This window comes from Syngnathoides biaculeatus, chromosome 1, assembly GCF_019802595.1.
Source record: "Syngnathoides biaculeatus isolate LvHL_M chromosome 1, ASM1980259v1, whole genome shotgun sequence".
NCBI lineage: Eukaryota > Metazoa > Chordata > Actinopteri > Syngnathiformes > Syngnathidae > Syngnathoides > Syngnathoides biaculeatus.
The window spans coordinates 13,808,897-13,834,740 of NC_084640.1; the positions used below are offsets into that span (position 1 = coordinate 13,808,897).

Sequence of the window (25,844 nt, forward strand, 5' to 3'; positions counted from 1 at the left end):
TCTCTGGTGGGTTTGTCCCCCGGGGGTGGTCACACTGAGAGTCGGCAGGTGATTTGTGTCTCTAAAAGAAGAGACAGTCCATTGAAAGTCCCTCTCTCAAGGACCAGAGGAGGAGGTTTTGCACCATCACTCACCGTCTGGTTACGACAATATCCTGATAATTTTCCATAAAAAGCCCGGCCGCTAATGAGCCGTTTTGCTAACAGGCAGGCATGCAAATGCAATGAATCATCCACACAAGTGACCACCCCCAAGGGGCACACTCACCAGCGGCATAAATAAGGTGCGCCATATCTATTTAGCAATGAAGAGAACGTACGTACACACGGCTCCTCTTCCTTCACTTTTCGGGATAAAACTCTCCGTGATAGTCCACGTCAAAACCTCGGAAAGCACAAGTCGGATTTTGAGGATTTTGACAGGTCGCCAAAGTGCCGTTCTTCATCATTCCTCCTTCCTCGCCCGTGCATTGGCGTCGCTTCCCTCCCCAACCTCTTCATCTGTCGGGCGGATGAGCAAACGTCTTGTCGGCTCGTGGCAGGCCAGCGGGTTTTTGGCGTCGGGGGGCGCGAGGTGGACTACGTTTGCCTCGTCGTGAAGATGGCTGAAGGTGGAGCCTCTTTCGCTTACTGAGACTGGATGGGCACACGGCGGCGGGGCTTTTTCGTCCCAGATTACAACAAAACCAAAAAACATAATTGACTTTTCCCGCATAGACTGTGTGTTCGTCATACGTCCAGTTATGGATGAATAAACCAGTGAGGTTTTTTTTTTATTGATTCCTTTTCTTTCTTTCTTTTTTTTTTTTGCTCCTCTATTCGGCGAGAACGTTTCCAGACTTGCTCTTCTGCTCTGAGGAATGGAGAGTAAAATCTCTTGGTTGTTCCTCTTCCCCCGGCTTTACCCACCTTCTTTTCCCCCCCCCCCCCCGTCGCGCATTCCCTCCTCAGCCTCGCCGTCCATCAGTGCTTTGATGAGGAATACAACCACCCCGAATATCCCGAATATGAAGAGGCAGCCACAAGTGCTCACAATTTCCTCATCTGAACAAATTAACATTGCTGCTTTTTTTTTTTATTTATTATTTTTTTTTTTTTCATTTTTGTCGTCGTTTACGTGTCATGTGTGTTGATGTGTCCACATGGCTGGGTTGTTGCGGCGGTGGAAACGGGTGTGGCTAAACCGGGCGCACCGCTCGTATCTCCGACATCGAACGGGAAAACCGATGGCTTCTGCTTTGGTTCCAAATCCAATCCAAAATTTATTTCTAGGGAACTTTTCAAACCGCAGGTTGACCGACCGAGAAACCGCAGAGCTCGCGCATTCCGGACTAAGTGGTAAAACACGTAACTCGCATCTGTATGGACGGTTGGACGACGGCAAGAAAAAGAAGATAGTTTCTCGTATTTGTGACTCCGGAGGCCTGTTGTTAGCAAAACCAGGTTCTCGCTTTGACTCATTTTCGCCGAGCGGCCAGTAGAGTTCACCACGTTTATAAAGAGGACCGCTCAGATCAACAGGAAATGATGTCTTCTTTCTTCCGAGGCGTCTGTTTTTCTCGCAAATTACCTACAAGGTACTTTGCATGTGTTGAATTGTCTTATTCCGAAGAACCAGCAGGAGAGTTTGTCATTCGGCGTCACCATTTCAAGCCACTGAAAAGAGTACCGCTCATTTTATTGAAAAAATACTCCGACATCCTGTACGCGGGCGTACTGGATGTCGGAGTATTTTGAGACGTGTTTATTTTTTTCCCCCGCCCGCGACAGCCACACCCTCCGTGCCTCCGCCCGACAACCGGCTCGGTTGTGATCAGGCCAACAATGCCGCTTTGTTGTTTCACGATGAGAATGGCATTACTGGAGAGATCAGCCACTGGGGTCAACGAGGGCAAATTGAACGTCTTCTGCGTTCCTGATTGGCTTAAATGACCGAGAGAAAAAAAGACTCTGCTGTATCCAGTAATGCCTGTGCAGTCTCAGTAAATTATCCAAGCCTTTGCCATCTTGATGTCATTGTTTCTCAACACAGCTACTCTTGTCTTTCTCTCCCCTTCTGTTCCCCCTTCCCAACCCTGCGCATCTCCCTCCTCCTCTTTTCTGTGTCTTTGCCACCTCGCTCGCAAACATTAAACACCTCGACCGAACGATTAAAAACTCGGACTTTAGAAGACAAACGGGAAGGCAACCCCCACCAAAGCCGCCTCGGTCAAAGCCAAGCCCACGCCGGCTAAAGCAGCCAAGGGCGGGAGCTTTAAAATAGTCAAGCCTCCCATTCCCAACAAACCTCTGAAGTCTTCCACGGCCAAGCCGCCCAAATCCAAGACCACCACCAAGCCCACCGCCACCACCGTCTTCTTGTCCAAGATCAAGACCACATCGGCTGCTAAGGTGAAGACCACAGCCATCCCTGCTAAGAGCGCTAAAGTGGTTGTTGAGAAGAAGGTTAATGGAAAAACCGTTGTGGTGAAAACCGCTAAAGCTTCAGCCGAGGTCAAAGGAAACGGAAAGTCCTCCGCTGAGAAGAAAGCTGGAAATGATAAAGCCGCGTCAAAGTCCAACGGGAAAACGAGCGTTGAGGTCAAAGAAGTCAAGGTCAAGGATAATGGAAAAACTGAGAACAAAGTTAGCAATGAGGCTCAAGCTACTAGCAACAACAAAGTTACTGTGGTAGAAAAGAAAGGCACAAAAAGCGAAACCACTACGAAAACAAAGACTGTTGTCAAAATAGAGAAGACTACTGTGAGCGCGGCAACATCTGCTTCCAAAGTACAAGCTACCAAAGCACCCAAAGCCACAAAAGCGGCAAAGGCAGAGCCCACAAAAGCATCTACATTTTCTCAGGCCAAGTCGGAAGTCAAAGTCAAAACGGTGGTCTCCAAAGTCCCCCTTGTCAAGCCTACAGTCAGTAAAGCCACGAATACAGTGGTGGAGAAGTTGAAAAACGGGAAGAAGGTCCTCACCACCGCCGCTCCTGTCCGGCCCACTCCCCCGAGACCCACCAAGGCCAAGGCGGTGCTGGACGCCAACGTCAAGTCCCTCCACAAACCATTCCCGCCCTTCGACAAGACCGCGCTGAGTGGCACGGGAAAGAAATTTGACAACGGTTACCAACAGGTACGACTCTGGCTCGGGTCGGAATGTCCCGCGTGTGCCATCTGGGGGTCAGCTTCTTCCATCTTCTGCTCTTTTTGGTGGCTAGTCTGACCTTCGAGATGTGAGATGATTTTCTGTTGCTATATCATATGCTCATTCACTGTGCGGTCAGCTCGTCCATATGATATAATACCAGGGTGCACAGTGAAGCATGGCTCACTGTGGGCTTCCTTTTTGACCTCCGAACTGCGCAATGGACCTCCTGTCAGGAAGGCGTTCGGGTGAAACGAATGCGGCACGGATTGGCGCAAAAACCAGCAAGAGCCCCGACGATACCCGCAATGACGCAACACCAGCTCTTGCTGTCACATTCTTTGTTCGTCTGTTTTTCCAACAAGCTCTTTCCTTCTGATCACGTCAACGAAGCAGGCTCACGCACGGCTCCCTAAGTCTCGACTTACCCTGTGAGGCGGACTTGATTCATTCTCCGCAATGAATTCGTGGAGATCTGTTCCGTGAGGCTGCTTCTCTTTAAATGGGAGGGTTGTTGTCTGGTCGCGAGCGCCGCTGACATCCCAAAGCATCACTTGCGGATGTTTTCTCCTCTTGGGATGGACGCCGGCTCTGGTAGGCCGGTGGCCGCTAACAAACCCCGTCAACGTTGTCCTGCGATACAGCGAAAAGAAATGTCATCGGAGTCCGGCCGGCTGACTAAACGCCGCACGAGGCGACGTTTATAGTCGGCAGGCGGCTGACATTTCTTTTCCCAGATGTTTGTGAAACATGTGCGTTGCCACTGAGACAACCACAATGCTGTTGTGTTCTCTTCTTATAACTCATCATCACTCACAAGCAGACTTTGGACTAACCTTCGCTCTTCCGGTCAAATCTGCTTACTTCCTCCCTGCTCCCCCCCTTTTCTGCCCACTCGACCAATCAGGATGTAGACACTGAATATTCCGAGGCCGGGAACACCCCCACAGAGACCGATTATTTCTATGAGGAGACGCTGCCAGAGTCCGAGGGTGAGGTGGTCACACAAGAAGAGAACCCCACGCAGGTAACACACACCACCGACCTTGCCAATGACATGACACTTTATCATTATTATTATTAGATTATCCAAAAACAAATCCAAATAAAGTTACTGCTAAAACGTGATAATTACATGGAATACCGTTCGCGGTTCACCAATCAATGCACCGCGGAAAGGGTGCCAAAGTGGTCGGGGATTTAAGTTCTTTGGCCACACAAATAGCAAAAAAGTTATCTTTATATAATGCCTTTAAGCACAAAATCAGATTTTGTTGGCATTAATGACAGGGAAGGAAACAAACACCAACGGACGGACACTAGCGAGGCCCCGGAGCTCGGTGGTTACAGTGTTGGTTTGGTAAACCAGGGGTCCTGAGTTCGTATCCAACTGGGGCCTCCACTCCCAGAGAGGCGTTGCGTCAGGAAGGGCATCCGGCGTAAAAACTGCGCCAAACAAATACGAGCGTTTCGTAGGCTATCCTGATTTCCATGTGAAGCTCAGCTGGTAGTTTGGAACCAATCAGTGTATCCCCTCTTAAAGGCAGTTGATGAGATTTCTGGCTTTTAACTTCAGGGGTGCATCCGTTAATAGAATCTAGCAGAGGTGTGTCCGGGATCCCATTCTCGTGGTTTAACCTCACACTTTCCACCGCGTTACTCACACCTCACAAGGTTTTTTGTCGGCGCTGCAGTCGTCAGACAAGACCGCTCAAAGAGAAGCCTCCTGTCCAAGGACCATACCCCCACATTTCCATTTTAACACGGTGTCCCCTTTTTCCCCCTAACCCCAAGACTCGTCGCGGTCATCATCTCGGCGGGGATGACCGCAAAGGTCTTACGACAAAAGGGGAACCGAATGTGGCGTGTTGGTGTTTGACGGGAGCTCTCGCTGAACTCGAGATCGTCCACACCTCGGTGTGTGCCTCTCGTAGTTCGCTCGTTCTGTCATTAACTTTGCTCTTCAGTTTTCATGACAAACTCAACTCAGCAAAAAAAAAAATAAAATTCACAAAGGTTTACAGCAATGTTTGCTAGTGTACAAATGAGACGTTGGTCCTTTGGTCCTGCATAAATCCACTTTGACGGTAAGTCATGGCTGAATTCATCAATCCAAGTGAGCAAACGGTTTCCCTGAGCTCGTCTGAGCTTCCCACGGTTAGATTGAAGGCGCGTTTGTGGAAGTTCTGACATCCTTTGCTGGAAACAGACTAAGTTCCACAGTAGGTAACTTGAGAGAATAGTATTGTTGACAGTCTGTAAAGTGGTTTTTGTATGGTTTTTCTTATTTTATGAGGTAAGACTCACTTCTTCCTACATATGCTCCTCTTTCACTACCTCCTGTCACTAACATTTCCTTCTGGTCAACACCACTCCTCCTTTCCATTGCTCTTGGCGGGTTCACCCTCCCCTTCTTGCACGGCTGGCTCGGACCCGAAAGGAGCCCCAGGTGGAGACTGCTCTGGAGGGGCAGGAGGTGGACTCGACCGCGACGGACGGCGTCGGAGAGGAGCCCTTCACCGAGGAGTACGTGACTGGCGATGTGGGCATGAAGGAATACGACTATTCCTATCGGGACTACGGCGAGCCCGTGCCCGAGGCCCGAGAGGTGGAAGGCTACATGGGCCCCGCCCTGTCCGCTGTGACAGACGAGGCAGGCGTAAGTCATGTTGCTTCCAAAGCAAAAAAAAACAAAACAAAAAACTAATCATTTCAACCAACTGTGATTGGCAGGATTTGTTAGTTACTCAGCATCAAAGGCATTCTGCTCTTTAATTTTTACAAATTCTGGTTGTCATGCAAATTCGCCAGAATCCCAGGCGTCCTACAAAATAATAACTCCTTGCGTTTCCCATTTTTGATTTGACCGACAAAGAAAATATTAGTCACAGTGTTTTGTCGTCAGAAGCGGGTTTCAAGGACCAAGATGACCCGAGTGCAAATGCTGAGTAGTTTTAGGCAGCCCTCGTCCTCACATCGCTGGTTGAAATGTGCGCGGTACATAAAGAGCCATTCAAGAGTGGATCGAATTTCTGTGCCACCTGTGGGTGATGCCCTTTATGTCACCAAGGTCAAGTGTAGAGCCAGTAAGCCGCAGAATGGTCGGCGCAGGAGCAGTTCCTTTACCAGCACCAGAAGGTTTTCGCTCAAGAAGTCACTGATAGTGAAATATTTCATTGACATGACTTCTCTGCAGCGACTTGGGTTCAGGTCCCACTCCGTGACGGTGTGAATGTGAGTGTGAGAGTTTCTGTAAGTGCCCCGTGACTGGCATGGTGACCAGTCCAGGGCGTAGCCAGCAGGTTCAGGCCGCAGGTCCCTGTGAGCACGGACAGGATAAGCAGCACGGGAAATGGATGGAAGGATCATTTCTTGTTTGCCTGTGAGAGTATGACGCGGCACGGCAAAGGCGGACTGACTGCGGAATCTTCTCGCCCACATTTGTGTTGTTTGTCCTCAGGCGGTCATCAGAGGACAGAAGGGCGAGAAAGGAGAGCCCGCCGTGCTCGAGCCTGTGAGTGGATCCATTATCTGTTTTTTTTTTTCATTATCCGTCACTGCCATGAGCAGGCTGAAGTCACCCCTGCCTTGATGGGTAGTTCAGACTCTTTGGGGTTTTTCTTACCCCATTTCCACGGAACATTTAGAGCCAAATGTGATTTGATAGTTCTTTATTTGGAACCCACTTACATGTAAAACCTTCTCTCCAGGGCATGCTGATTGAGGGACCTCCTGGACCTGAAGGACCTTCTGTGAGTTTACAACCTTTGTCATTTTCCTTCTAAAAAGGGATTTTTTTTTTTTAAACATGTCTTCGCATTCTCTCTGTCTCTTTCTTTCTTTTAGGGACCTACTGGCCCCCCTGGTAGATCTGGTCCTCCTGGCTCTGTTGGTGAGCCCGGTGAAAGGGTGAGTCCGTGCAAGGACATCAGCTGTTGTGGTTCACAATCCACCAAACTAAGACGTTTTCTCCACGTCTTAGGGACCTCCCGGCAAGGCCGGTCTGCCCGGTGCCGACGGAGTTCCCGGACCACCCGGATCTTCCGTGATGCTGCCTGTGAGTCACTTGAAATGTCGCCGCCTCTCTCCTTCCCCAGAAAATAGCCGATGCATGTGTTTTTATGGCTCGATGACCCGGACAGACCTCTGCTAGGAGAGGTTTAGCCCTCATGCAGTCCGAATACTGTTTGCCTTTTGATTTTTGCAGTTCCGCTTCGGCCAGAGTGGAGGAGATAAGGGTCCTGTTGTATCAGCACAGGAAGCCCAAGCAGCCGCCATCTTGTCTCAGGCCAGGGTGAGTCGTATTTGATGTAAGGTTGTGGGATAACATGCTTTTATGGTTTTATTTTATAGTGAACCAGAGGCATGTTGGACAATTGTACGTGTCTAACTTTGTGGCTACACAAGTTCTTTTCTGTTTGTCACGCAAGAAGTGAGCTCCAGAAATAAATATTTGGTTGAGTTTGGTGAACAACAAGGCCATAAAACCCTTTAAGGATAAACTAGCCTGAAGAAAGCAAATTGAATGGGGGAAAAATAAATCCTCCAATATCTTGAAGAAAGTCTTCCTAGAAAAGCAAATCCTGTTCTAGCTCCAAATGGACAGCAAATTTCATTCCCTTTAGGTGTCTCAATACTTTTCCATGAAAAGTGTGCTACAGATATTGTATAATAGCACTTTCTCAGTTGTTGTCATGAAAAACTGTCAACATCTTGAATGTAGATGGCTCTGAAAGGACCTCCAGGACCAATGGGATTCACCGGACGTCCCGGACCCTTGGTATGACTACTAACCCCTAGAGATATTTGATGTCTGGACGTGACCTAATGAGAGCTTAACTATAGATGATACGTGGGTCTCTTTCAGGGAAATCCAGGAAGTCATGGTCTGAAAGGAGAAAGTGGAGATCCTGGTCCTCAGGTAAGAACAGTCAGAATTAAGGGTCAATGGCATTAGAGAGCAGCATGCTAAATCCGTTTTCTACATTTATTAGGGACCCAGGGGAGCTCCAGGATTGATTGGCCCACCAGGCAAAGCAGGAAGGAGAGTGAGTATTACAAAAACTAAAAATAAAATCAAATATCAGGCTTGGAACAGCTCCTTTCCTAACGGCCCATCTCTGACAGGGACGTGCCGGAGCTGACGGAGCCCGGGGAATGCCTGGAGAGCCCGGTACTAAGGTAACGCTCAAGTGTTTTTACAAATCGGAAAAGAATCCAAGTGGTCACTAACAGAGTGGACATCCCGACAGGGTGATCGCGGCTTTGATGGTCTTCCTGGTTTGCCAGGCGACAAAGGACATAGGGTGAGTAAGCGCTGAGCAAACATGCCACATAATTTCACCCTATTAATCCTCTTGGTCTAAATCTATTTTCTTTTCCTTTTTTGTTTTTGTGAATAGGGGGACTCTGGATCAATGGGACCCCCCGGACCTCAAGGAGAGGATGGCGAGAGGGTACAGACATAGCAATCTGGAAATTGTTCAAATCAGACGGATGTCTGCCATCATCCCACCATGATGTTCTCTTTCTGTGTGTCCTCAGGGTGATGACGGAGAGGTCGGACCCAGAGGTCTCCCTGGTGAACCAGTAAGTGATTTCATGCGACATAGCTGAGGGTTGTTCTCACCATAGCACAGACCCCTGTAGATGTCGCGGTTTAGGTTGTCAGTTGCATTACGCTAAGAAAGCAGTGTCAGATGAGCCGAGATGGAGGTGCCATTAGCGTTCCAGTAGTCACAAGGCTGATTTGGAGGCTGTAATTTGTGGTGCTCTCAAAGCCTGCAAGATTTTTTGGTGTTCTTCTTCTGACGCGTCCTTTACTTTCCTGCTTCTAGGGACCTCGTGGATTGCTCGGCCCCAAAGGTCCTCCAGGAATTCCCGGACCTCCTGTGAGTCACAAGAGTTTGTGCCTTATCCCACCAATAGCCCTGAAGCCACCATGACCCCGGTTTTTCCCTTCTCTTAGGGCGTTCGCGGCAACGATGGTCCAGTTGGTCCCAAGGGCAACCTGGTCAGTGTCTAGTCATCTCTTCACTTGACTTAACCCATTTTCACTCATGTCTTGACTAGTTTAATTCTTCATCTCTTCACAGGGGCCTCAAGGAGAGCCCGGACCTCCAGGTCAGCAGGGAACATCAGGAACTCAGGTAAGACACCAAATCCTCTTACTTTTTAATTGCAATTGACATGTTTAATGTGTGTGTTATTGCCACAGGGAATGCCAGGACCTCAGGGAGCCATGGGACCACCAGGAGAAAAGGTAATATTGAGGAAAGATGAGTTTTTGACACTAGTTATTGAGAAGTCTTTTGAGATTCCAGTAATTCCATTTGTGTTCCATCTGGGCTTGTAAACTGATTGTGACAAAATTTTCTCCTTCCAAGTACAAACATGAACATTCTAATCAAGGCCATTGTTACCTCCTACAGGGGCCCACAGGAAAACCAGGTCTGCCAGGAATGCCAGGAGCCGACGGCCCTCCTGTGAGTTTGTATTTTCAATTTGTCCCCATGTATTTTTGCCTAAATTATGTCCCTCAAACCACCATTTCTCCCTTTCAGGGTCACCCAGGAAAAGAGGGGCCCACTGGAACCAAAGGGAACCAGGTAGGTGGCACAGAGTTGGCGCATCCATTACACAATTACTAATTACCATTGATTGAATACACATCCTGTATTTGTCTGCAGGGCCCCAATGGTCCCCAAGGAGCTATCGGTTATCCTGGGCCTCGTGGAATCAAGGTCGGTAAATGTGCCTCCTTATAGCTCTTTGATGCGTTTGTTTGTTTGTTTTTTTTGTCAGTTTCTGCGATTCTTCTGATGCACTGTGCTCGCAGGGGGAGCAAGGAATCCGAGGACTGAAGGGCCACAAGGGAGAGAAGGTGTGTGTGCATCTCCTGAAGAAAATTGTGCCTGTTAGAAACAAGCAACTGTATGACTGAACTTCTTCTTGGTGTCATCAGGGAGAAGATGGTTTCCCTGGAATTAAAGGAGACTTTGGCGTCAAAGGAGAGAGGGTAACCTGGAATGAATGGTCTTTCCCACCTCCCATGTATCGTCACACACTTGTGATTTATTGGAGTGTTTTTATTTTCCTGCTGACAGGGTGAGATCGGCGTGTCGGGCCCCAGAGGAGAGGATGGCCCAGAAGGGCCAAAGGGTCGAGTCGGACCCCCTGGTGAACTCGGTCCCCTTGGTCCCATTGGAGAGAAGGTACGAGTCATTCATCCTTGAGGTTGATTCTCATACTGTGCATTTGAATTAAAAAAAACAGGTGATGATAATATTTGACTGACCGACCGCTCATTAAAGAAAGATCCACATGGTTTCAGGGCAAACTTGGTGTTCCTGGACTTCCTGGCTATCCCGGAAGACCAGGACCCAAGGTAAGAAGATCAGCTCAAAGACTTTGTTTGCATGCTCAACTCATCTATACCGGGCAGGAATTTGAGCGTGTCTTGTTGTCTTGTAGGGATCTCTAGGATTCCCAGGATTCCCTGGCACAAATGGCGAGAAGGGAACAAGGGTAAGGAGCGTCAGACCTCTGGAGTGTCGTCTTAATCGAGGTGCGTTTCCTGGTTTGTGATTGTGGTTTTGTCTCTCAGGGTCTCTCAGGCAAAGCAGGACCAAGAGGACAAAGAGGACCAACGGTAAAGTTGGTTTATCCTTCCCAAAACTCCAGTATGCCTCCTGTTGGCTTTCCCATCATTTCAATGTCTGTGTCCATCAGGGTCCCAGAGGGCAGCGAGGACCACGAGGTGCTACCGGAAAGCCAGGCGCAAAGGTTAGTTCTAAGATAAAATACCTTGAACGGGAAGGAGTTCCTCTACTTTAAAAGACAAACACTTTGCATTCCTTCGTTCACTGTTTTAATTTACCGTCATTGCTCATCAGGGAACTTCAGGAAGTGATGGCCCGCCTGGTCCTCTTGGCGAGAGGGTGAGTACTTGTTTGTCAATGCGTTCTTGTGGAACTCGCCTAGGCTTGTGTATCATCTCTGAAATCCTGCTTTGCTGCGTCACCAGGGACTGCCCGGGCCTCAGGGAGCGAACGGTTTCCCCGGACCAAAGGGACCTCCCGTGAGTGAGAGGGGTGGATTCTGGTGAGAGACTAGTAATATCCGGCTTTGTCTGAAGATTTTTGGATGTTTCTTCACAGGGACCACCTGGAAAGGATGGGCTCCCCGGACACCCTGGACAGAGAGGAGAAGTTGTGAGTTTAAGTTTTATCTTTTGTAAAAGGGAAAATGAGACCTCGATAACAACAAATAACTGGATTTCTTTGCTTCAGGGTTTCCAAGGAAAGATGGGTCCACCAGGGCCTCCCGGAGTCGTTGGACCTCAGGTAAATTGAGAAATAATTGCACAGGAATCATCAATTTGTTGCATGCTTTCGATGTTTCTCATCCATGATTCCTTTCCAGGGCCCATCTGGAGAGACCGGCCCCTTGGGTGAGCGTGGCCATCCCGGACCACCAGGTCCACCTGGAGAGCAGGGACTTTCTGGCCCCTCAGGAAAGGAAGGCACAAAGGGAGATCCAGGCCCTCCAGGAGGTCCAGGTAAAGATGGACCCCCTGGACTGAGAGGTTTCCCGGGAGAGAGAGGATTGCCTGGTACCCCTGTGAGTGTCTCATGGGCCATACCCTGATCCGTTATTGTCCAAAATCAAAGTTGAAATCTTTACTGTCTTTTTATCCAGGGTGGTGGAGGACTGAAGGGAAGTGAAGGACCTGCTGGACCTCCTGGACCTGCCGTACGTTTCAGATTAAAAAATAATTTCTAAAAGTGGCCCTCGAACCACTGCTCATCAATAAATAATATATACACTTAGAGTCCATGTAGTCATGTTGACTTGTGGACGGCTATATTATACAACATTTATAGGGATCTCCTGGTGAGAGAGGACCTGCTGGCACTGCTGGACCTGTTGGACCCCCTGGTAGACCTGGCCCACAAGGACCCCCTGGTAACGCTGGAGAGAAGGGTGTTCCTGTGAGTGTTTTGTAGATTTGGTCCAAGTGTTTGGCTCTTTAAGCGTCTTTTTAATGCGTTCTGGTTATTTACGTAACTCAGGGTGAGAAAGGCCCACTCGGCCCTGCAGGTCGGGATGGAGTCCAGGGTCCAGTGGGTCTTCCAGGCCCTGCTGGATCGCCAGGAGGACCTGGAGAGGATGGTGATAAGGTCAGTGGCACAGAGTCACAAGGTTGTGGTTTGTAAAAGTGCATGTTGAGAGCCATGATGGTTCAGTACAGCTGTTGATAAGTTCTTTTGGGACTTTTCTCATAAATTCTCGTCACTGCAGGGTGAAGTTGGTGAACCCGGCCAGAAGGGAGCTAAGGGAGGCAAAGGAGAGCATGTGAGTGAAACAACCACAGCAGCATGTCTGAAGTCATAAGATTTTGTTCACGTGATGTTTTCACGCTTCTTTTTTCTTAGGGACCTCCGGGTCCTCCCGGGCCAATGGGTCCCGTCGGCCAACCTGGTCCCGCCGTGAGTACTGGATTTGTTCTTGATTTTCTCCTCTCCAGCATGTGGAAACACTGACTTTCTTTTCTCCTCTGGCTCGTAGGGTGCTGATGGAGAGCTAGGACCAAGGGGCCAACAGGGGCCTTTTGGTGCCAAAGGAGACGAAGGATCTCGAGGATTCCCCGGAGCACCTGGACCCATCGGCCTGCAGGTAAATCTATGACAATTCGATTAAATTTGGATTTTTTTAGGTTAGAGAGCTGAAGCTATCTCTTAACTCTGACCCCCAGGGACTACCAGGACCACCAGGCGAGAAGGGAGAGAACGGAGATGTTGGACCTCTGGTGAGTATGGAGACTGCTGCCATGGTAGACATAATGAATAATACTGAATAATGAAACGTGTGCTTGTCCACAGGGTCCTCCAGGTCCCCCAGGACCCCGCGGCCCTGCTGGACCCAACGGTGCTGATGTGAGTTTGTCGCTCTTCTTATAACATTTATGTGGGCGTCTCTGATACCAAACTGAAACCTGTGTGTTTTCCAGGGCCCTCAAGGTCCTCCTGGAGGTTTGGGTAATCCTGGACCTATTGGAGAGAAGGTACACCAACTTTTATTTCACATATGAGTGCAATGCAACTGCTTAGATTTTTCCCGACCTCTAAAAACCCACTCTGAACATCTCACAGGGAGAACCTGGGGAGGCCGGACCACCTGGAATCGGAGGAGAACCAGGAAAGAAGGTGAGATCTTTGTGGTTGGGGAAGGGGAAAAAGAGGAACACTTGGAGATTCACACCGACCTAACAAATGACTTTGCTTTCTTTTTGTCAGGGTCCTCGAGGTGAGCGTGGAGAAAAGGGAGAGGCCGGACAGCCTGGAACTGCTGGCGCTGCCGGAGGACGAGGACGGCCAGGAGATGATGGTCCTAAAGGAAACCCTGTAAGACTCTTTCATTGAACTGTCTCTTGCATTTTGTTCCATTTTAATGTCTCCAGCATTGCCGTCCTTAGGGTCCAGTTGGCTTCCCTGGTGATCCTGGTCCTCCTGGTGAAGTTGGACCCAGAGTGAGTGTTCCTTCAGTTGACATCCAGATCATCCCTCACGGTTTCCCTGCTTAAGTGAAGAAAAGAACCAAGGAGAAGGTCCGACGAGTCTGTTTGTTTCCCTCATAGGGTCAAGATGGCGCCAAAGGAGAACAGGGAGAAGATGGTGAACAGGGAGAATCTGTACGTGCATAATTGAAGTTATTATTCCTGTGAAATCTTTTCAAACGGGTCACTTTATGATCACCATGATCCCCTGTTGATTTAGGGCTCTCCTGGTCCTCCCGGAGAGAATGGACCCCCCGGCCCGCCAGGAAAGCGGGTAGAATCAGCACTTCCTGCGTCAAAGAGGAATTCCATCAACTTCTTCAGGTGTCATGATTTTTGTTTGCTTGTTTCCAGGGTCCTGCTGGAGCAAGAGGACCTGAAGGGCGACAAGGAGAAAAGGGAACCAAGGTCAGTCCACAATCTACTCGTGTAGATTTAGTGTTACAATACAAACGTATCATTCATTTTTCAATAAATGTGTAAGGAGTAACAGGTAATAATAATGATCGTCTATCAATTAATTTCAGTAGTCAGCTGCGTAAATGTGCCCAGCTTCGCCCTCTAGGGAACGGTTTTTGCATTGGCCCAATAATTAAAGCGGATTTTGTAGTTAGAATATTGTATTCCACGTCATGTCAAAAACTTACATTATTCTGTCTTCATAAATGTATAAATATATTTGGAAGGCTAGCCAAGCAAAGAATATGCTAAATGCTTGAAGGTCATTTTTTCCAAACTCTGAATCCTCCAAGTCATATCCAGTGGCCGTTTTTATCACCGCACTCCCGATTGAGTCATGGACTTGGTCTCCAGTCCACACCCTTTTCAGCTTGTATTTATAATGAATTACTCAAAGACTGCCTAAACAATTTACATGTGTGTTTGTCCTGTCATGCCAGGGTGACACAGGTGCCCTTGGACCGCCAGGAAAGACCGGACCTGTGGGTCCTCAAGGCCAACCAGGAAAAACAGGAAATGAGGGTCTGCGAGGTCTCCCAGGATCAGTGGTCAGTGATAAATGAGATTTTGTGTATCAGGGATTGCACATTTTTGTCTCTGTGTGGATTTCTCGAGGACTGTTTGTGTGTTTTAGGGTGAGCAAGGATCTCCTGGCCCATCTGGACCAAAGGGACCACCCGGACCTGTCGTAAGACCCCAACATCCTCCTGTTGCACTTGTATAACTTTGCCTGTAATCTTCCGTTGTCGCTCCTCTCCAGGGACCGCCAGGTTTGTTGGGTCTGCGAGGCGACCCTGGTGCTAAAGGAGAGAAGGGACATCCAGGTCTTATCGGCCTTATCGGACCTCCGGGAGAGCAGGGAGAGAAGGGAGACCGCGGTCTACCCGGACCTCATGGATCCAATGGACACAAGGGAGAGACTGTAAGTCTGACATTGAGATATGCAAGAAGATGATGACGACGATTGTTATGATGATGATGATGACAATGACGTGTCTGGTGCTGATGACAGGGAATGCCCGGCGGCACCGGACCCCTCGGCCCTGCTGGTCCTCCTGGTCTTCCTGTGAGTGGTGGTGCTTTTGCTTCTCATCGCAATTTGTAAGCTCTTGAAGCTGATTTAGGAAAGATCTGCACATCCAAAAACGGACGCAACCATCACTTTAGATTTTGTTTTTCGTTTTTGGCGATTGCACTGCAGTTTTAGTAAATCCCACACCTCACGCTCACCAATAATCCATGCAATCTGTTTGAGTCGCCATAAAGTTTAGAGACTGACTGGTATATGGCATCTTAGTAAATCTGGCCCCTTATCTCAGAGTGATACATGTTACACTGAGATCTTCTAAAACTTGCTGTCCGTCTTCAGGGTCCTCAAGGAGTCAAAGGAGCCAAGGGTGCCTCTGTGAGTATCGTACTTCAATGTTCCTGAGGAAATGTTGATGACGCCACAATTCCTCCTCAATCCTTCCTCTTCCGCTTGTGTTTAGGGAGGATCTGGTCCCAAGGGAGAAAAGGGTGTTCCAGGATCTCCAGGACCTCCTGTATGTAACCTCTCTCTTGAGTTTGAACGTTAACGCGAACAATGACTCACTGCGGGTCTTCTTTGGTTTTCCAGGGCCCACCCGGCGAGGTCATCCAACCACTGCCCATCCAGAGGAGCCCCAAGTCCAAGCGTTCCATCGACGCCAGCCAACTGCTCCCCGAGTCAGACCCCGACATGCCCGCCTCCGACACCGCCGGCGCTGAGTTCCTAACGGCCAGCGAGGGCATGGAGGAGATCTTCGGCTCCCTCAACTCGCTACGGCAAGAGATCGAAACCATGCGTTTCCCGACGGGGACACCGGACAGTCCTGCGAGAACCTGCCAAGATCTCCGCCTCAGCCAGCCCGAGCTCCAAGACGGTGAAGAGATGCTCGTCCCCTTCCTACCGCTCACGAATCATTTTTTAGCTCAGACCTTCATATCATGATTCAAACATCCACTCCCTCGCTCAAAAAACAGGAGAGTACTGGATTGACCCCAACCAGGGCTGCTCCAGGGATTCTTTCAAGGTCTTCTGTAACTTCACCAGCGGGGAGACGTGCCTGTACCCTCACAAGAGCATCAACACGGTCAGCAAAGTTTTTCCAGTCCTGTCGCATATCGGGGTGCAAGTTGTAGTTGGGTCGAGAACTCTTGGTGTAATCAATGATTTGTCTCAATTGTGGTGTGATTGTGGTGACAGGTGAACATGAACTCGTGGGAAAAAGAGACTCCAGGTTCCTGGTTCAGCGAGTTCGCGACAGGCGCAAAGGTCAGTCCATCTCGGGCATAAAGGGCCCCGCTCCGTGTCCTCCTCAACATCCTCATCGTCTGACACCGCCTGCAGTTCTCCTACGTGGACTCGAACGGCGAGCCGATGGGTGTGGTCCAGCTGGGATTCCTGCGCCTCTTGAGCGTGGTAGCCCGACAGAACCTGACCTACCACTGCCACCGCTCGGTGGCGTGGGCCGACCAGAGCGCCAAGGACAACCACGAGAGGGCGCTGCACTTCCAGGCCGCCAACGAAGAGGAGCTGAGCTACGAGACCAACCCGTACATCAAAGCGCTGGTGGACGGATGCTCTGTGAGTCAGGATTTTTAATCATATCGAAAACAAGTTTGACTTTGAGAAACATAACGTGCGGCTTCCAAACATGAACAATGGAAATTTATCTTGAATTTTTTTTTTAAGTCCGTGAGCCCAACGTTTTCAAAACATGTGTTACGTGTTACCCTTAACTTCAGAGATGATGAATGTAAACTTGATGGGTTTTTTTCTGAATCATAAATAATATTTGGCGGCACGGTGGCTCAGCTGGTAAAGCGTTGACCTCGCAGTTCTGAGGTCCCGGACCCGCCTGTGTGGAGTTTGCATGTTCTCCCCGTGCCTGTGTGGGTTTCCTCCGGGTGGGCACTCCGGTTTCCTCCCACATCCCAAAAACATGCAAGATTAATTGGACACTCTAAATTGCCCGTAGGTGTGATTGTAAGTGTTAGTTAGTGACTGTTTGTCTCGATGTGCCCTGCGATTGGCTGGCGACCGGTTCAGGGTGTACCCCGCCTCCTGCCCGTTGACTGCTGGGATAGGCTCCAGCACTCCCGTGACCCTCGTGAGGATGAGCAGCTAAAGGAAATGGATGGATAAATAATATTTGCTGACCTTAATACTGATTTTTCCAACTCAACTCAGAAAGTTGGGACCCACGAGCTTCAACGATAATTTAATCTTTACTGTACCCAGTATCCATAATTTCAAAGAGAATTATTGTAACCCAAACATGTTTTTAAGTACATTCAGTGGGCAGTTTTCCAGGAACCAAACATTTTGATAAACATGAACAAACATTTTGTGTCCACGATGAACCTGGCGTACAAAACTGAACAGAGGGCATTTAGAAATATGCCGGTGTTTAGCAACAGCGCCCCCCCGGCTGCCATTTGTGGTAGAGCAATGTCAATGGCAGTTTATTACACTGTCATAAAGTTTTTCTTTTTCTTTTTTTTTTTTTTTTTGCACTTGTGCCCCCGCAGTACCGCAAAGGCTTCGACAGGACGGTGCTGGAGGTCAACACGCCACAGGTGGAACATCTCCCTCTGCTGGACATCAAAGTGTCGGACTTTGGGGAGAGCAACCAACAGTTTGGATTTGAAGTGGGACCTGTGTGCTTCCAAGGCTAATCACACACACACACACATTCACACTCAGAAACACACACGAGCACTTAGACAAACCTACATATACATTCACACCTGATAATTTGTAAATTAACTTGTAAATGATATGTAATACACACACACACACACACGTATACACACATAGGGATGGTGTTGCCCTAGCAACGCAGCATCCTTCTGACAACAAATGGGCGTCGAAAAATGTATTAAAAAAATGTTCTGAAGAGGTCTCGGCGGGAAGGAACAGCAAGAGGGAGCGTTTGTTTTTTTGTTTAGTTTTTTCCCCACCCGGTGAACGGGGGGCCCCCACCGCCCTCTCCCGGCCGCCTCCCCCCCCCCCCCCTCTCCAATCCTCCGCCGTCGCTCCTCATCCACGTGAAGAAGAACCTCAGAGTCCCCCCCCCCCCCCAAAAAAAAAGAAAAAAACGGATTCCAACTTGTTAAGCGTCATCAGCCTCTTGTGACCCCCCCTGCCCCGCCGCCCGGCATCCTCGGGGCTGCCGGTGGGGTTTCCTCCTTCTTTCTAAATGTGGCGTGATGCCATTTTTCGCTGAATAAAAATCTTTGTTTGTTCTGAGAGAACGCGTGTGGCAAAAAGTGCTAATTGCGCCAAATGTTTTGACTCCGCTCGTCTCCCCGTACCGCGTCATCGAGCCTCCAGCTGGGCAAATGTGCATTACACTCCATTTGTACAGACATAGTGATATTCTATTGTATTTATTTAAGAACAAACAGGGTGCTATGACATATTAAAAAAGAAAGAAAGAAACTGACCACCAAATATTATCGCCGTCGCATGTGGTATATTTCGTTTGTATTTATTTCTACCACCGGCCCCCTTTTCGGAAGACCAGACCAAAGAATCTGCGGCTAAGCTGGATTGTGTTTTTTTTCCCCACCCCCACCCCCGGACTGTCCTGTCCTGTCCTGTCCTGTGCTGTCCTGTGCTGTTCTATGTTGCTTCCAGTGTAACCATTAAAAGGTGACTCTCTCCACCTCTGTTGCCGCTGCTTTTGACTCTCGCGTTCTAACCCTCGGCGTCGGCGGGAGAGACCACGGCGGGCAGGAGGCGTTGCCGAGAAGTTGGGGGGGGGGGGGTTCCGGGGGTCGCGGATGATGGGACGCCCCCACCCCGCCCGGCCCTCCCAGTCTCTTGTCAGCCATATTCCGGACCGTTTTGGATTGTTAAATTTTTATCGCTGATGATTTTGGTTTTAAAGGGAAATTGGGCGGGGAAGGCCGAAAACCTAAAATGAAATAATAATCATAATTATTTTAAAAAAAAAAAGTCCTTCACAGACCTAGTTTTTTTTAATTTTTTTTATTATTGAAGTCATTTCAAAGTGAAACAATGTGGTGCTAAAAAAAAGAAATATTATTTTCTAATGTGTGTAAGTATTTTTTTTCTAATTCATGTAATATATAATCTTGTAAAAGTACATTTTGGACTCGTGTTTTTCTTCCAAACGTAGGAGCAGAAGTCCTTGCATTACAAATCTGGGCCACAAGATGGCAGTGATGACCGGAAGTTTATTTTCGATCTTTCTTTCAACTTTTGTCCAATTAGGGAGGACACATGAAACAAATCATAGCGTGCACTTTCACACGAATACCTTCTTATAATTAAGTTTATTAGATGTAAAGGTGAGATGATTTGATAATTTTTGTGTACAACAAAATACACTACAGGTGATCTTAAGTCTGACCGAAGCCCCTTTGTGACTTCAGAGATGGTTCCGTCCTCTGATTGGTTTAGAGCGACTCGACTGGATTTACCCTACAGCACTTGACGTGAAGCCGGTGGCTGAGCGAGATGACAAACACGACGGGAAATAAAAATGGTTAAAAATTGTTTTTCATCAAGGACTTTTCAAGAAACCGGACGTTGTGACAAAGAGCCCAACAATATTTCCAAACTGTCTGGAACGTTAAGGATTTTTTTTTTCTTCCGCCTCTTCTGCAAAAGTACGAGTTTGTCTAAAAAAGAAAAATGTGAATCTCGGGTGAGTACGCTGAGTTTTATTGAAACATTTTATGTTTTTGTCAAGTTATGAGATGAATAATGGTTATTAACTGCTCTGGTGTGGCTATTTGGCATCAGAACCAGGGTAGCAATTTTCATGCTAAAACGGCTAGCACATATAACTTGAGTGAGAATGGTTGATTGGTAGCAGCTGTGTCATGTTGAAAGTGGACAAATTTGTTTGAATGAACGTATTGGTAATGCTGGAACGGTGATATCATAATTCATTATCCTGGTAGAATTTTAATTTTCCCCATCCAAGTACATTCGGGGGCGGGGGGGATTCTGTGGCCTTCTGATGGTCCTCCCGCCACTGCTGTAGTTAATTAATAAAATGAATGGATGGGTTTCCGATTCCGCCATCTTGTGCGTCACAGAGGTCAGAGTGCACAGGTGAGAGGTGAAGCCTGAAGTTGTTTTTTTTTCTTTTCCGATCGTTAATTTATTCGGGGTGGTTGTGACGTCATTGCCATTCCAGTGAAATTTCAATGTGGATAATTGAACACACATTGTACGAAATGATAATGTTTAATCATCACGATATGCCACCTTTGTGATGTTGATGGATGATCTTTGTAAAGGAGGCGTGATGTGTCCCTCCCCCTTCCCCAAATTGTGGTATGTCTATGTATGTGTTCCCTGAGATTGGTCGGCGACCGGTTCAAGGTGTAAGCTGCCCCTCACCCGAAGTCGGATGAGATGTGCGCCGTAGCGAAAATAAGCAATCGAGAATATGGATGGGTATTTTTCATAACAAATTGAACTATAAATCAGAGCGCAGTCATTGTTTTTTTGGGGGGGGTGTAAATGTAAAAAATACATCTCGAACCAGAGGCGGCACGGTGGATCAGCTAAAGTGTTGGCCTCACAGTTCTGAGGAACCGGGTCCGATCCCGGCATTGCAAGTGTGGTGTTTGCATGTTCTCCCCGTGCCTGCGTGGGTTTTCTCCGGGTGGGCACTCTGATTTCGTCCCGCATCACGAAAACACGCAACATGAATTGGATACTCTAAATTGCCCATAGGTGTGATCGTGAGTGCGGCTGTTTGTCTCCACGTGCCCTGCGAGTGGCCGGCGACCAGTTCAGGGTGTACTCGTTGACGGCTGGGATAGGCTCCAGCGCTCCCCGTGACCCTTGTGAGGATAAGCGGCAAAGAAAATGGATGGATGGGTGGACATATTTACCGAGAAACAAAGTAGCCACACTTTATTTACATTAATAGGCCACAAAAACTTATAGTTTGACATCAGCGCATACAAGTTTTGTTTCAGCAGATTTCCGGTTCATCCCATGAAAAGTCCACCTGAAGGAGAAAAACAATTATTTGGAGGGGGGTAGGGGGCGCTAAAGTGTGCGCGTCGTCAAATTTCGTACCTGTGACTTCCAGGCTGGCTCCCGTGACGTAGCGGGCGTCGTCTGAGGCGAGGAAGGCGCAAACGTCGGCGACTTCTATAAGGACGACGGAGCACATGAACGGCAACGCAAAGTCGGATTTTGTGTTGCAAGCCCAAACTTTGGTTACGGGTGAGCTCCAGTGGGTTAGGGATTTCTTAGCCGCTTATCCTCACAAGGGTCGCTGGAGCCTATCCCAGCTGTCAACGGGCAGGAGGCGGGTTACAACTTGAACTGGTCGCCAGCCAATCGCAGGGCACATCGGGACAAACAACCAATCACACTCACAAACACACCTCGGGGCAATTTAGAGTGTCCAATTAATGTCGCATCTTTTTCGGATGTGGGAGGAAACCGGAGTGCCCACCCGGAAAGAACCCACGCAGGCGGGTCCAGGATCGAACCTGGGACCTCAGAACTGTGAGGCCAACGCTTTACCAGCTACCCCAATGTGCCACTGGGAAAAAAATAATACAAAAATGAAAAATATCACCTTTGATGAATTGCATTTCAAATCATTCAAGTGGGTGGGGGGGGGGGATTTATCAGAGTTAAGTTTGAAAGTTCTTCACTGAACAAATTAGGCTTGCAAGTCAAGGTACCACTGTATGGTGCAAAAAATTAATAAATAGATGAATTAAAAAAAAAAGAGAAATGTGAAAGTTTGTGACCTGTTGCCTCGCCCATCCTTCCCAGCGGTATAAGAGACTTCATCTGACACGAAAAAACAACAACCAGCCGTTAAGTGTGGCGACGGGCGGATATTATATCATAAAAACATTACTTTTCACACAACAAGTGTCGGATCAATATTGACGTCTGCATTTAAATGTATTTTGCGAGATTGCATTCTTTTCAACAGCCCCTGAGGAGCACTGTGGGCAAAAGAAATACAGAGCCATTCATTTTCTGCGCGGCTTATCCACACGCGGGTCGCGGGCCAGCTGCTTTCGGCCGAGAGGCGGGGCACACCCTGAACTGGTCGCCAGCCAATCCCAGGGCACAAAGAACCATTCGCACCTACGGGCAATTTACAGTGGGCAATTAACCTCGCACGTGTGTGGGAGGAAACTGGAGTACGCGGAGAAAACCCACTCGGGCAAACTTCAAAGGAGCGAGGCTGGATTTGAACCCGAGTCCTCAGAACGGTTGAGTACGGAACAATTGATTGGAGAAGCCATTTTCTTGGTGCGATGGAGTTGATTTCATACATCAAAGTAATAGCAATATGTACCGTAATTTCCGGCCTACAAGACGCTTTCAACCCTGCGCTTTATGGGGCGATGCGGCTAATTTGTTTTTTTTTTTTTCCCTAACGGCCGCAAGGGGGCACTCGAACGGAAAAGGTAAGAATGAGAGCGGTGGAATACATGTGCCGAGGAAGTGGCTTTTACCGGCTCTGTTAGCGCTGTGCTAGCATGTTGCTGCTGCGTTACTGGCGTCTCTCAGTGATGTTTACCGTTACGTTTTATTTTAACCGGCCTTGTCAGCGTTAGCGCGGTACTAGCGTTAGCGGTAGTGCTAGCGCGGTACTACTATTAGCGTTAAACTCTTTGTGTTAGCGCTAGCGCGGTGGTAGTGTCAGGCGCTTCGTACCTTGCCGATCACCTTCTCGGTGACTTTGTCCGTCATGGGTGTGGATATAAACCCCGGCAGCACACAATTACACCGAATCCCAAACCTGGAGAAGATTTGAACAATGTGTCCTGATCTGTGACGCCGGCGTCCGCCGCCGCGCCGCGCTCACCTGCTGAGCTCCTTGGCGGCCGTCCTGGTTAAACCCTCCACTCCGGCTTTTGAGGCGGCGTAATTGACCTGCCCCATGTTGCCCACCTGCAGGATGTTGCAAGGTCCGGTGCCTCACGTTAACAGGCAGAAATCATAATATCTTGGATTTTTGTTGCGTCTTTCAAGGGACCTGAACGGTCACAAATGGAGTGGAGCGTCTTACTTTGCCCACAATGCTGCCAACGGTTACGATGGATCCTTTGGGGGCTCCGGAGGCCACCAGGGCCCGGGCCACGGCCCGGATGACCAAAAAAGAGCCCTGGAGAGACGACGACGACGATGATGATGATGAGTCGGAGGCGGGTGATGGGACGGCATCGGGCGGGGGTCCTACCTTCAGGTTGACCCGGACCACCCTGTCAAAGTCGTCGTCCTCCATGTCCAGCAGGAAGTTGTCCTGGGTGACGCCCGCTGCGTTGACGCACACCGAAGGCGGCTGGAAGTAGCGAGCCTGCCGGGGTGGCGGCGGCGGCGCCGGTGGGGAGGGTGCACCGTGAACAACAATATAAGTCTGGGTGAAGACTCCAACTCATTTACAGAGATTCCCTGTACCTACAGATTATTATTTCTCATATCTTTCCCGATTAAAATGGAAGGAAATGGCCCACTCCCTAAAAAAAGTTGATCCTTGTAATGTTTTTGTTTCTTTCATGTATGTGCTTTATGTATATGTACTTTTATATTTAAAAAAAATACCACAGACAAAATATTTTTGGCACATTTTTTACATCCTATTTTCAGTGTACATTGTGCTGTTCATTATTGTGCCACCTTAATAAACAGCAGTCATAGTAGTTGATCGTCGCAGAGGATAAAGCATGTATACACATTAAAACATATAAAACCAAAAAATACAAAACCTGGATGCTCGTAAGCAGGTTGTCGACGCTCTCTTTTGACGCCACATCTGCCGCCGCCGCCATGTGGGCCTGACCCCTGAGGTCCCCCGGCAGGCTTCGCAGCGTCTCATTGGCCGACGCCTCGCAGACGTCGGCGACCACCACCGATGCGCCCTCGGAGGCCAAGCGCCGGCACACGGCGCGACCGATCCCGCTCCCGCCGCCTGGGCGAAACAAGCGGCGACCATTCTATTGGTTGTCCGAACGTTCCCCGCAGGTGACTTGGAGCGACCGTTCGGTTGTTTGCCAGCGCGTGTCCCGGCCGGCACTGATGGCGACCGGTCTATAGCGGTATGTGATTTCAGGGTGAGGGTGTTATATTAAATCCTTAAATAAGTGCGTTATGAATTCCAGAAAAACAACCGCCATATTCTTTGTGACAAAAAAAAATGCATGAACGCTTTTATGATTTTATCTTAAAATAACTTTAAGAGGTCTTTTTCACCTGGCTCCAAGTTAACATAAAAATATAAAATGCAATCACTGTATTTATATATTCTTTATCATGTATATTAAAAGAGAACATGCGCGAGATAAGCAAGACTGATATTTCCACCTTTCAGCAATTAATTTATTGCATATGAACAAGTTTGCAACAATTTGTTTACAATTTTAATGCATCTACTGACGCAAGTATTCTTCTTCAATTTGGATGTCAAACTATCAAACGCATGCAATGGCCGACATCGCCCCCTGGAGTTCATTCCAGGAATCCCATTATTCCACAGTCTGTAATGTATGAAATAAAATGGCGTTTTCTCATCGTTTCGCATGAGATAATGCTCATATTCCGATTACGTTGTGAGAAAATCTGCTCTGCTGCCTCATTTTTAAAATTTTCAATTCAGATGAGATTTTCTTGTGGCTCTGACGAAGATGAAAATATTCAATTTCCGAGACGAAAAAAACTATGCAAATGATTCAATTATTCACTTTTTTTTTGCTAAAGTTTGCAAGTTCTGACGACCCAGATAATACGGCTCGATTGGAGGCCATTGAAATATCAGCTATTGGACTGTTTTAATATCTCATTTTGAACAATAAAGACGACCAAAGGGGCATTTTTCCACCAAAGATTAAATCGAATTGAAATTTGAAGTTGTACAGTATGTGATATCAAATCCTTACCTACTCTGGATCTTTTTGTGTTTTATCCTCTTATCTAATGATGTTTGCTTATTTTCATGTACAGGTGTTTATATGTATATATATATATATATTTATTTATTTTTTTTGTTAACATACCTACAAGTACCGAATTATTGGCGAAGCAGCGTCCACGCTTGTTCTGGGAAGTTTGAAAACTTTAAAACGACTGACGAAAAAAACCCACTTACACCGTGACTTAACAACTACAACTAACAAGCACCTGAAAGATTAATTTTAGTTGGAACACGTCTGTTCAGTATGTTTTTGTGTTAATTGTTTGCGTTTATTTACCCGTCACCATCGCCAACCTTGACACTAGTCGCCCGGTGGTCGCCATGTTGCTTTTTCTTGTTGTTGTAGTTCATCATTTGGCCGCTAGATGGGGATCAAGGCGCTTTTTTATGTGTGTGTGTTGCTATAACTCCGTGGAGTTGATTTTTAACCGTGGAATTCATCTAAAATCATGAAATGTAATTTAAACACCTTGAAGAAACTTTCGAGGGGTTTATTTTTGCTTACTACTAAAAAGATGTTATACTAAATGTTAAAATAGGAAAAAGTTATGAAATACGCCGTGCTTATTTTTTAGTTGCCGCTCACCAAATAGGCTTTGCGTGTATTACTTATTAATTCAAAACAAACAAAATGACCTCATTAAATGACTAAAAAAATAAATTTGAAAACATATCTTGTGATGGAGCATGTCCATTTGCCATCCCAATTTAACAAAAAATGTTACATACATTTGA

At 47.9% G+C, this 25,844-nt stretch overlaps 2 protein-coding genes and 1 long non-coding RNA gene across 12 annotated transcripts in view; 2 read left to right on the forward strand and 1 right to left on the reverse strand.

Annotated features, from left to right (window-relative positions):
- col11a2 (collagen, type XI, alpha 2) overlaps nt 1–18,989 on the forward strand; it is a 38,259-nt gene extending 19,270 nt beyond the window's left edge. For 5 of the 6 annotated variants that reach the window (XM_061818455.1, XM_061818470.1, XM_061818464.1 and 2 more), the window contains 60 exons: nt 2,169–3,116; nt 4,036–4,155; nt 5,569–5,787; nt 6,589–6,642; nt 6,839–6,880; nt 6,975–7,037; nt 7,111–7,185; nt 7,336–7,422; nt 7,852–7,908; nt 7,996–8,049; nt 8,123–8,176; nt 8,256–8,309; nt 8,381–8,434; nt 8,531–8,584; nt 8,673–8,717; nt 8,966–9,019; nt 9,097–9,141; nt 9,224–9,277; nt 9,346–9,390; nt 9,560–9,613; nt 9,692–9,736; nt 9,818–9,871; nt 9,967–10,011; nt 10,093–10,146; nt 10,235–10,342; nt 10,462–10,515; nt 10,602–10,655; nt 10,735–10,779; nt 10,860–10,913; nt 11,024–11,068; nt 11,155–11,208; nt 11,288–11,341; nt 11,420–11,473; nt 11,553–11,750; nt 11,829–11,882; nt 12,014–12,121; nt 12,203–12,310; nt 12,432–12,485; nt 12,566–12,619; nt 12,699–12,806; nt 12,886–12,939; nt 13,013–13,066; nt 13,141–13,194; nt 13,283–13,336; nt 13,427–13,534; nt 13,606–13,659; nt 13,768–13,821; nt 13,907–13,960; nt 14,041–14,094; nt 14,586–14,693; nt 14,780–14,833; nt 14,906–15,067; nt 15,158–15,211; nt 15,515–15,550; nt 15,636–15,689; nt 15,764–16,049; nt 16,150–16,259; nt 16,373–16,441; nt 16,517–16,753; nt 17,701–18,989. In XM_061818455.1, the coding sequence (XP_061674439.1) occupies nt 2,169–3,116; nt 4,036–4,155; nt 5,569–5,787; nt 6,589–6,642; nt 6,839–6,880; nt 6,975–7,037; nt 7,111–7,185; nt 7,336–7,422; nt 7,852–7,908; nt 7,996–8,049; nt 8,123–8,176; nt 8,256–8,309; nt 8,381–8,434; nt 8,531–8,584; nt 8,673–8,717; nt 8,966–9,019; nt 9,097–9,141; nt 9,224–9,277; nt 9,346–9,390; nt 9,560–9,613; nt 9,692–9,736; nt 9,818–9,871; nt 9,967–10,011; nt 10,093–10,146; nt 10,235–10,342; nt 10,462–10,515; nt 10,602–10,655; nt 10,735–10,779; nt 10,860–10,913; nt 11,024–11,068; nt 11,155–11,208; nt 11,288–11,341; nt 11,420–11,473; nt 11,553–11,750; nt 11,829–11,882; nt 12,014–12,121; nt 12,203–12,310; nt 12,432–12,485; nt 12,566–12,619; nt 12,699–12,806; nt 12,886–12,939; nt 13,013–13,066; nt 13,141–13,194; nt 13,283–13,336; nt 13,427–13,534; nt 13,606–13,659; nt 13,768–13,821; nt 13,907–13,960; nt 14,041–14,094; nt 14,586–14,693; nt 14,780–14,833; nt 14,906–15,067; nt 15,158–15,211; nt 15,515–15,550; nt 15,636–15,689; nt 15,764–16,049; nt 16,150–16,259; nt 16,373–16,441; nt 16,517–16,753; nt 17,701–17,847 (5,493 nt within the window). In that variant the 3' untranslated portion in view covers nt 17,848–18,989. The remainder of the gene's footprint in view (nt 1–2,168; nt 3,117–4,035; nt 4,156–5,568; nt 5,788–6,588; nt 6,643–6,838; nt 6,881–6,974; nt 7,038–7,110; nt 7,186–7,335; nt 7,423–7,851; nt 7,909–7,995; nt 8,050–8,122; nt 8,177–8,255; nt 8,310–8,380; nt 8,435–8,530; nt 8,585–8,672; nt 8,718–8,965; nt 9,020–9,096; nt 9,142–9,223; nt 9,278–9,345; nt 9,391–9,559; nt 9,614–9,691; nt 9,737–9,817; nt 9,872–9,966; nt 10,012–10,092; nt 10,147–10,234; nt 10,343–10,461; nt 10,516–10,601; nt 10,656–10,734; nt 10,780–10,859; nt 10,914–11,023; nt 11,069–11,154; nt 11,209–11,287; nt 11,342–11,419; nt 11,474–11,552; nt 11,751–11,828; nt 11,883–12,013; nt 12,122–12,202; nt 12,311–12,431; nt 12,486–12,565; nt 12,620–12,698; nt 12,807–12,885; nt 12,940–13,012; nt 13,067–13,140; nt 13,195–13,282; nt 13,337–13,426; nt 13,535–13,605; nt 13,660–13,767; nt 13,822–13,906; nt 13,961–14,040; nt 14,095–14,585; nt 14,694–14,779; nt 14,834–14,905; nt 15,068–15,157; nt 15,212–15,514; nt 15,551–15,635; nt 15,690–15,763; nt 16,050–16,149; nt 16,260–16,372; nt 16,442–16,516; nt 16,754–17,700) is intronic. The other variant, XM_061818491.1, reaches the window with a different exon arrangement.
- On the reverse strand, nt 13,967–25,473 carry hsd17b8 (hydroxysteroid (17-beta) dehydrogenase 8). Of its 5 annotated transcripts, XM_061818943.1 has the most exons (9): nt 25,387–25,473; nt 23,908–24,110; nt 23,382–23,498; nt 23,211–23,306; nt 23,007–23,092; nt 22,856–22,940; nt 21,931–21,973; nt 21,242–21,316; nt 21,059–21,170 (listed from the first exon to the last, which is right to left on the reverse strand). In XM_061818943.1, exons 1-9 carry the CDS (start codon nt 25,430–25,432, stop codon nt 21,151–21,153), a joined length of 771 nt encoding a protein of 256 aa, XP_061674927.1. In that variant the 5' UTR covers nt 25,433–25,473; the 3' UTR covers nt 21,059–21,150. The 5 variants fall into 5 exon arrangements, 4 of the variants coding, with proteins under 4 accessions (XP_061674916.1, XP_061674927.1, XP_061674898.1 ...); XR_009794866.1 differs by having other exon boundaries at nt 21,242–21,716; nt 23,211–23,498; XM_061818914.1 differs by having other exon boundaries at nt 23,211–23,498.
- Nucleotides 19,277–23,314, forward strand: LOC133500462 (uncharacterized). Its single transcript, XR_009794909.1, has 3 exons — nt 19,277–19,488; nt 19,573–19,847; nt 23,174–23,314. It is a non-coding gene; the product is annotated as an uncharacterized LOC133500462 (long non-coding RNA).
- Nucleotides 25,474–25,844: the final 371 nt, after the last annotated feature.

Excerpts from the sequence above, each read along its gene's own strand:
- hsd17b8 (XM_061818914.1), bottom strand. The coding sequence starts at position 25,432 with ATGGCGACCACCGGGCGACTAGTGTCAAGGTTGGCGATGGTGACGG. Across the intron at positions 23,499-23,907 it reads ACCTGCTTACGAGCATCCAG|GCTCGCTACTTCCAGCCGCC; the intron begins GTTTTGTATTTT and ends CCACCCCGGCAG. Across the intron at positions 21,171-21,241 it reads AGCCAGCCTGGAAGTCACAG|GTGGACTTTTCATGGGATGA; the intron begins GTACGAAATTTG and ends TTTCTCCTTCAG.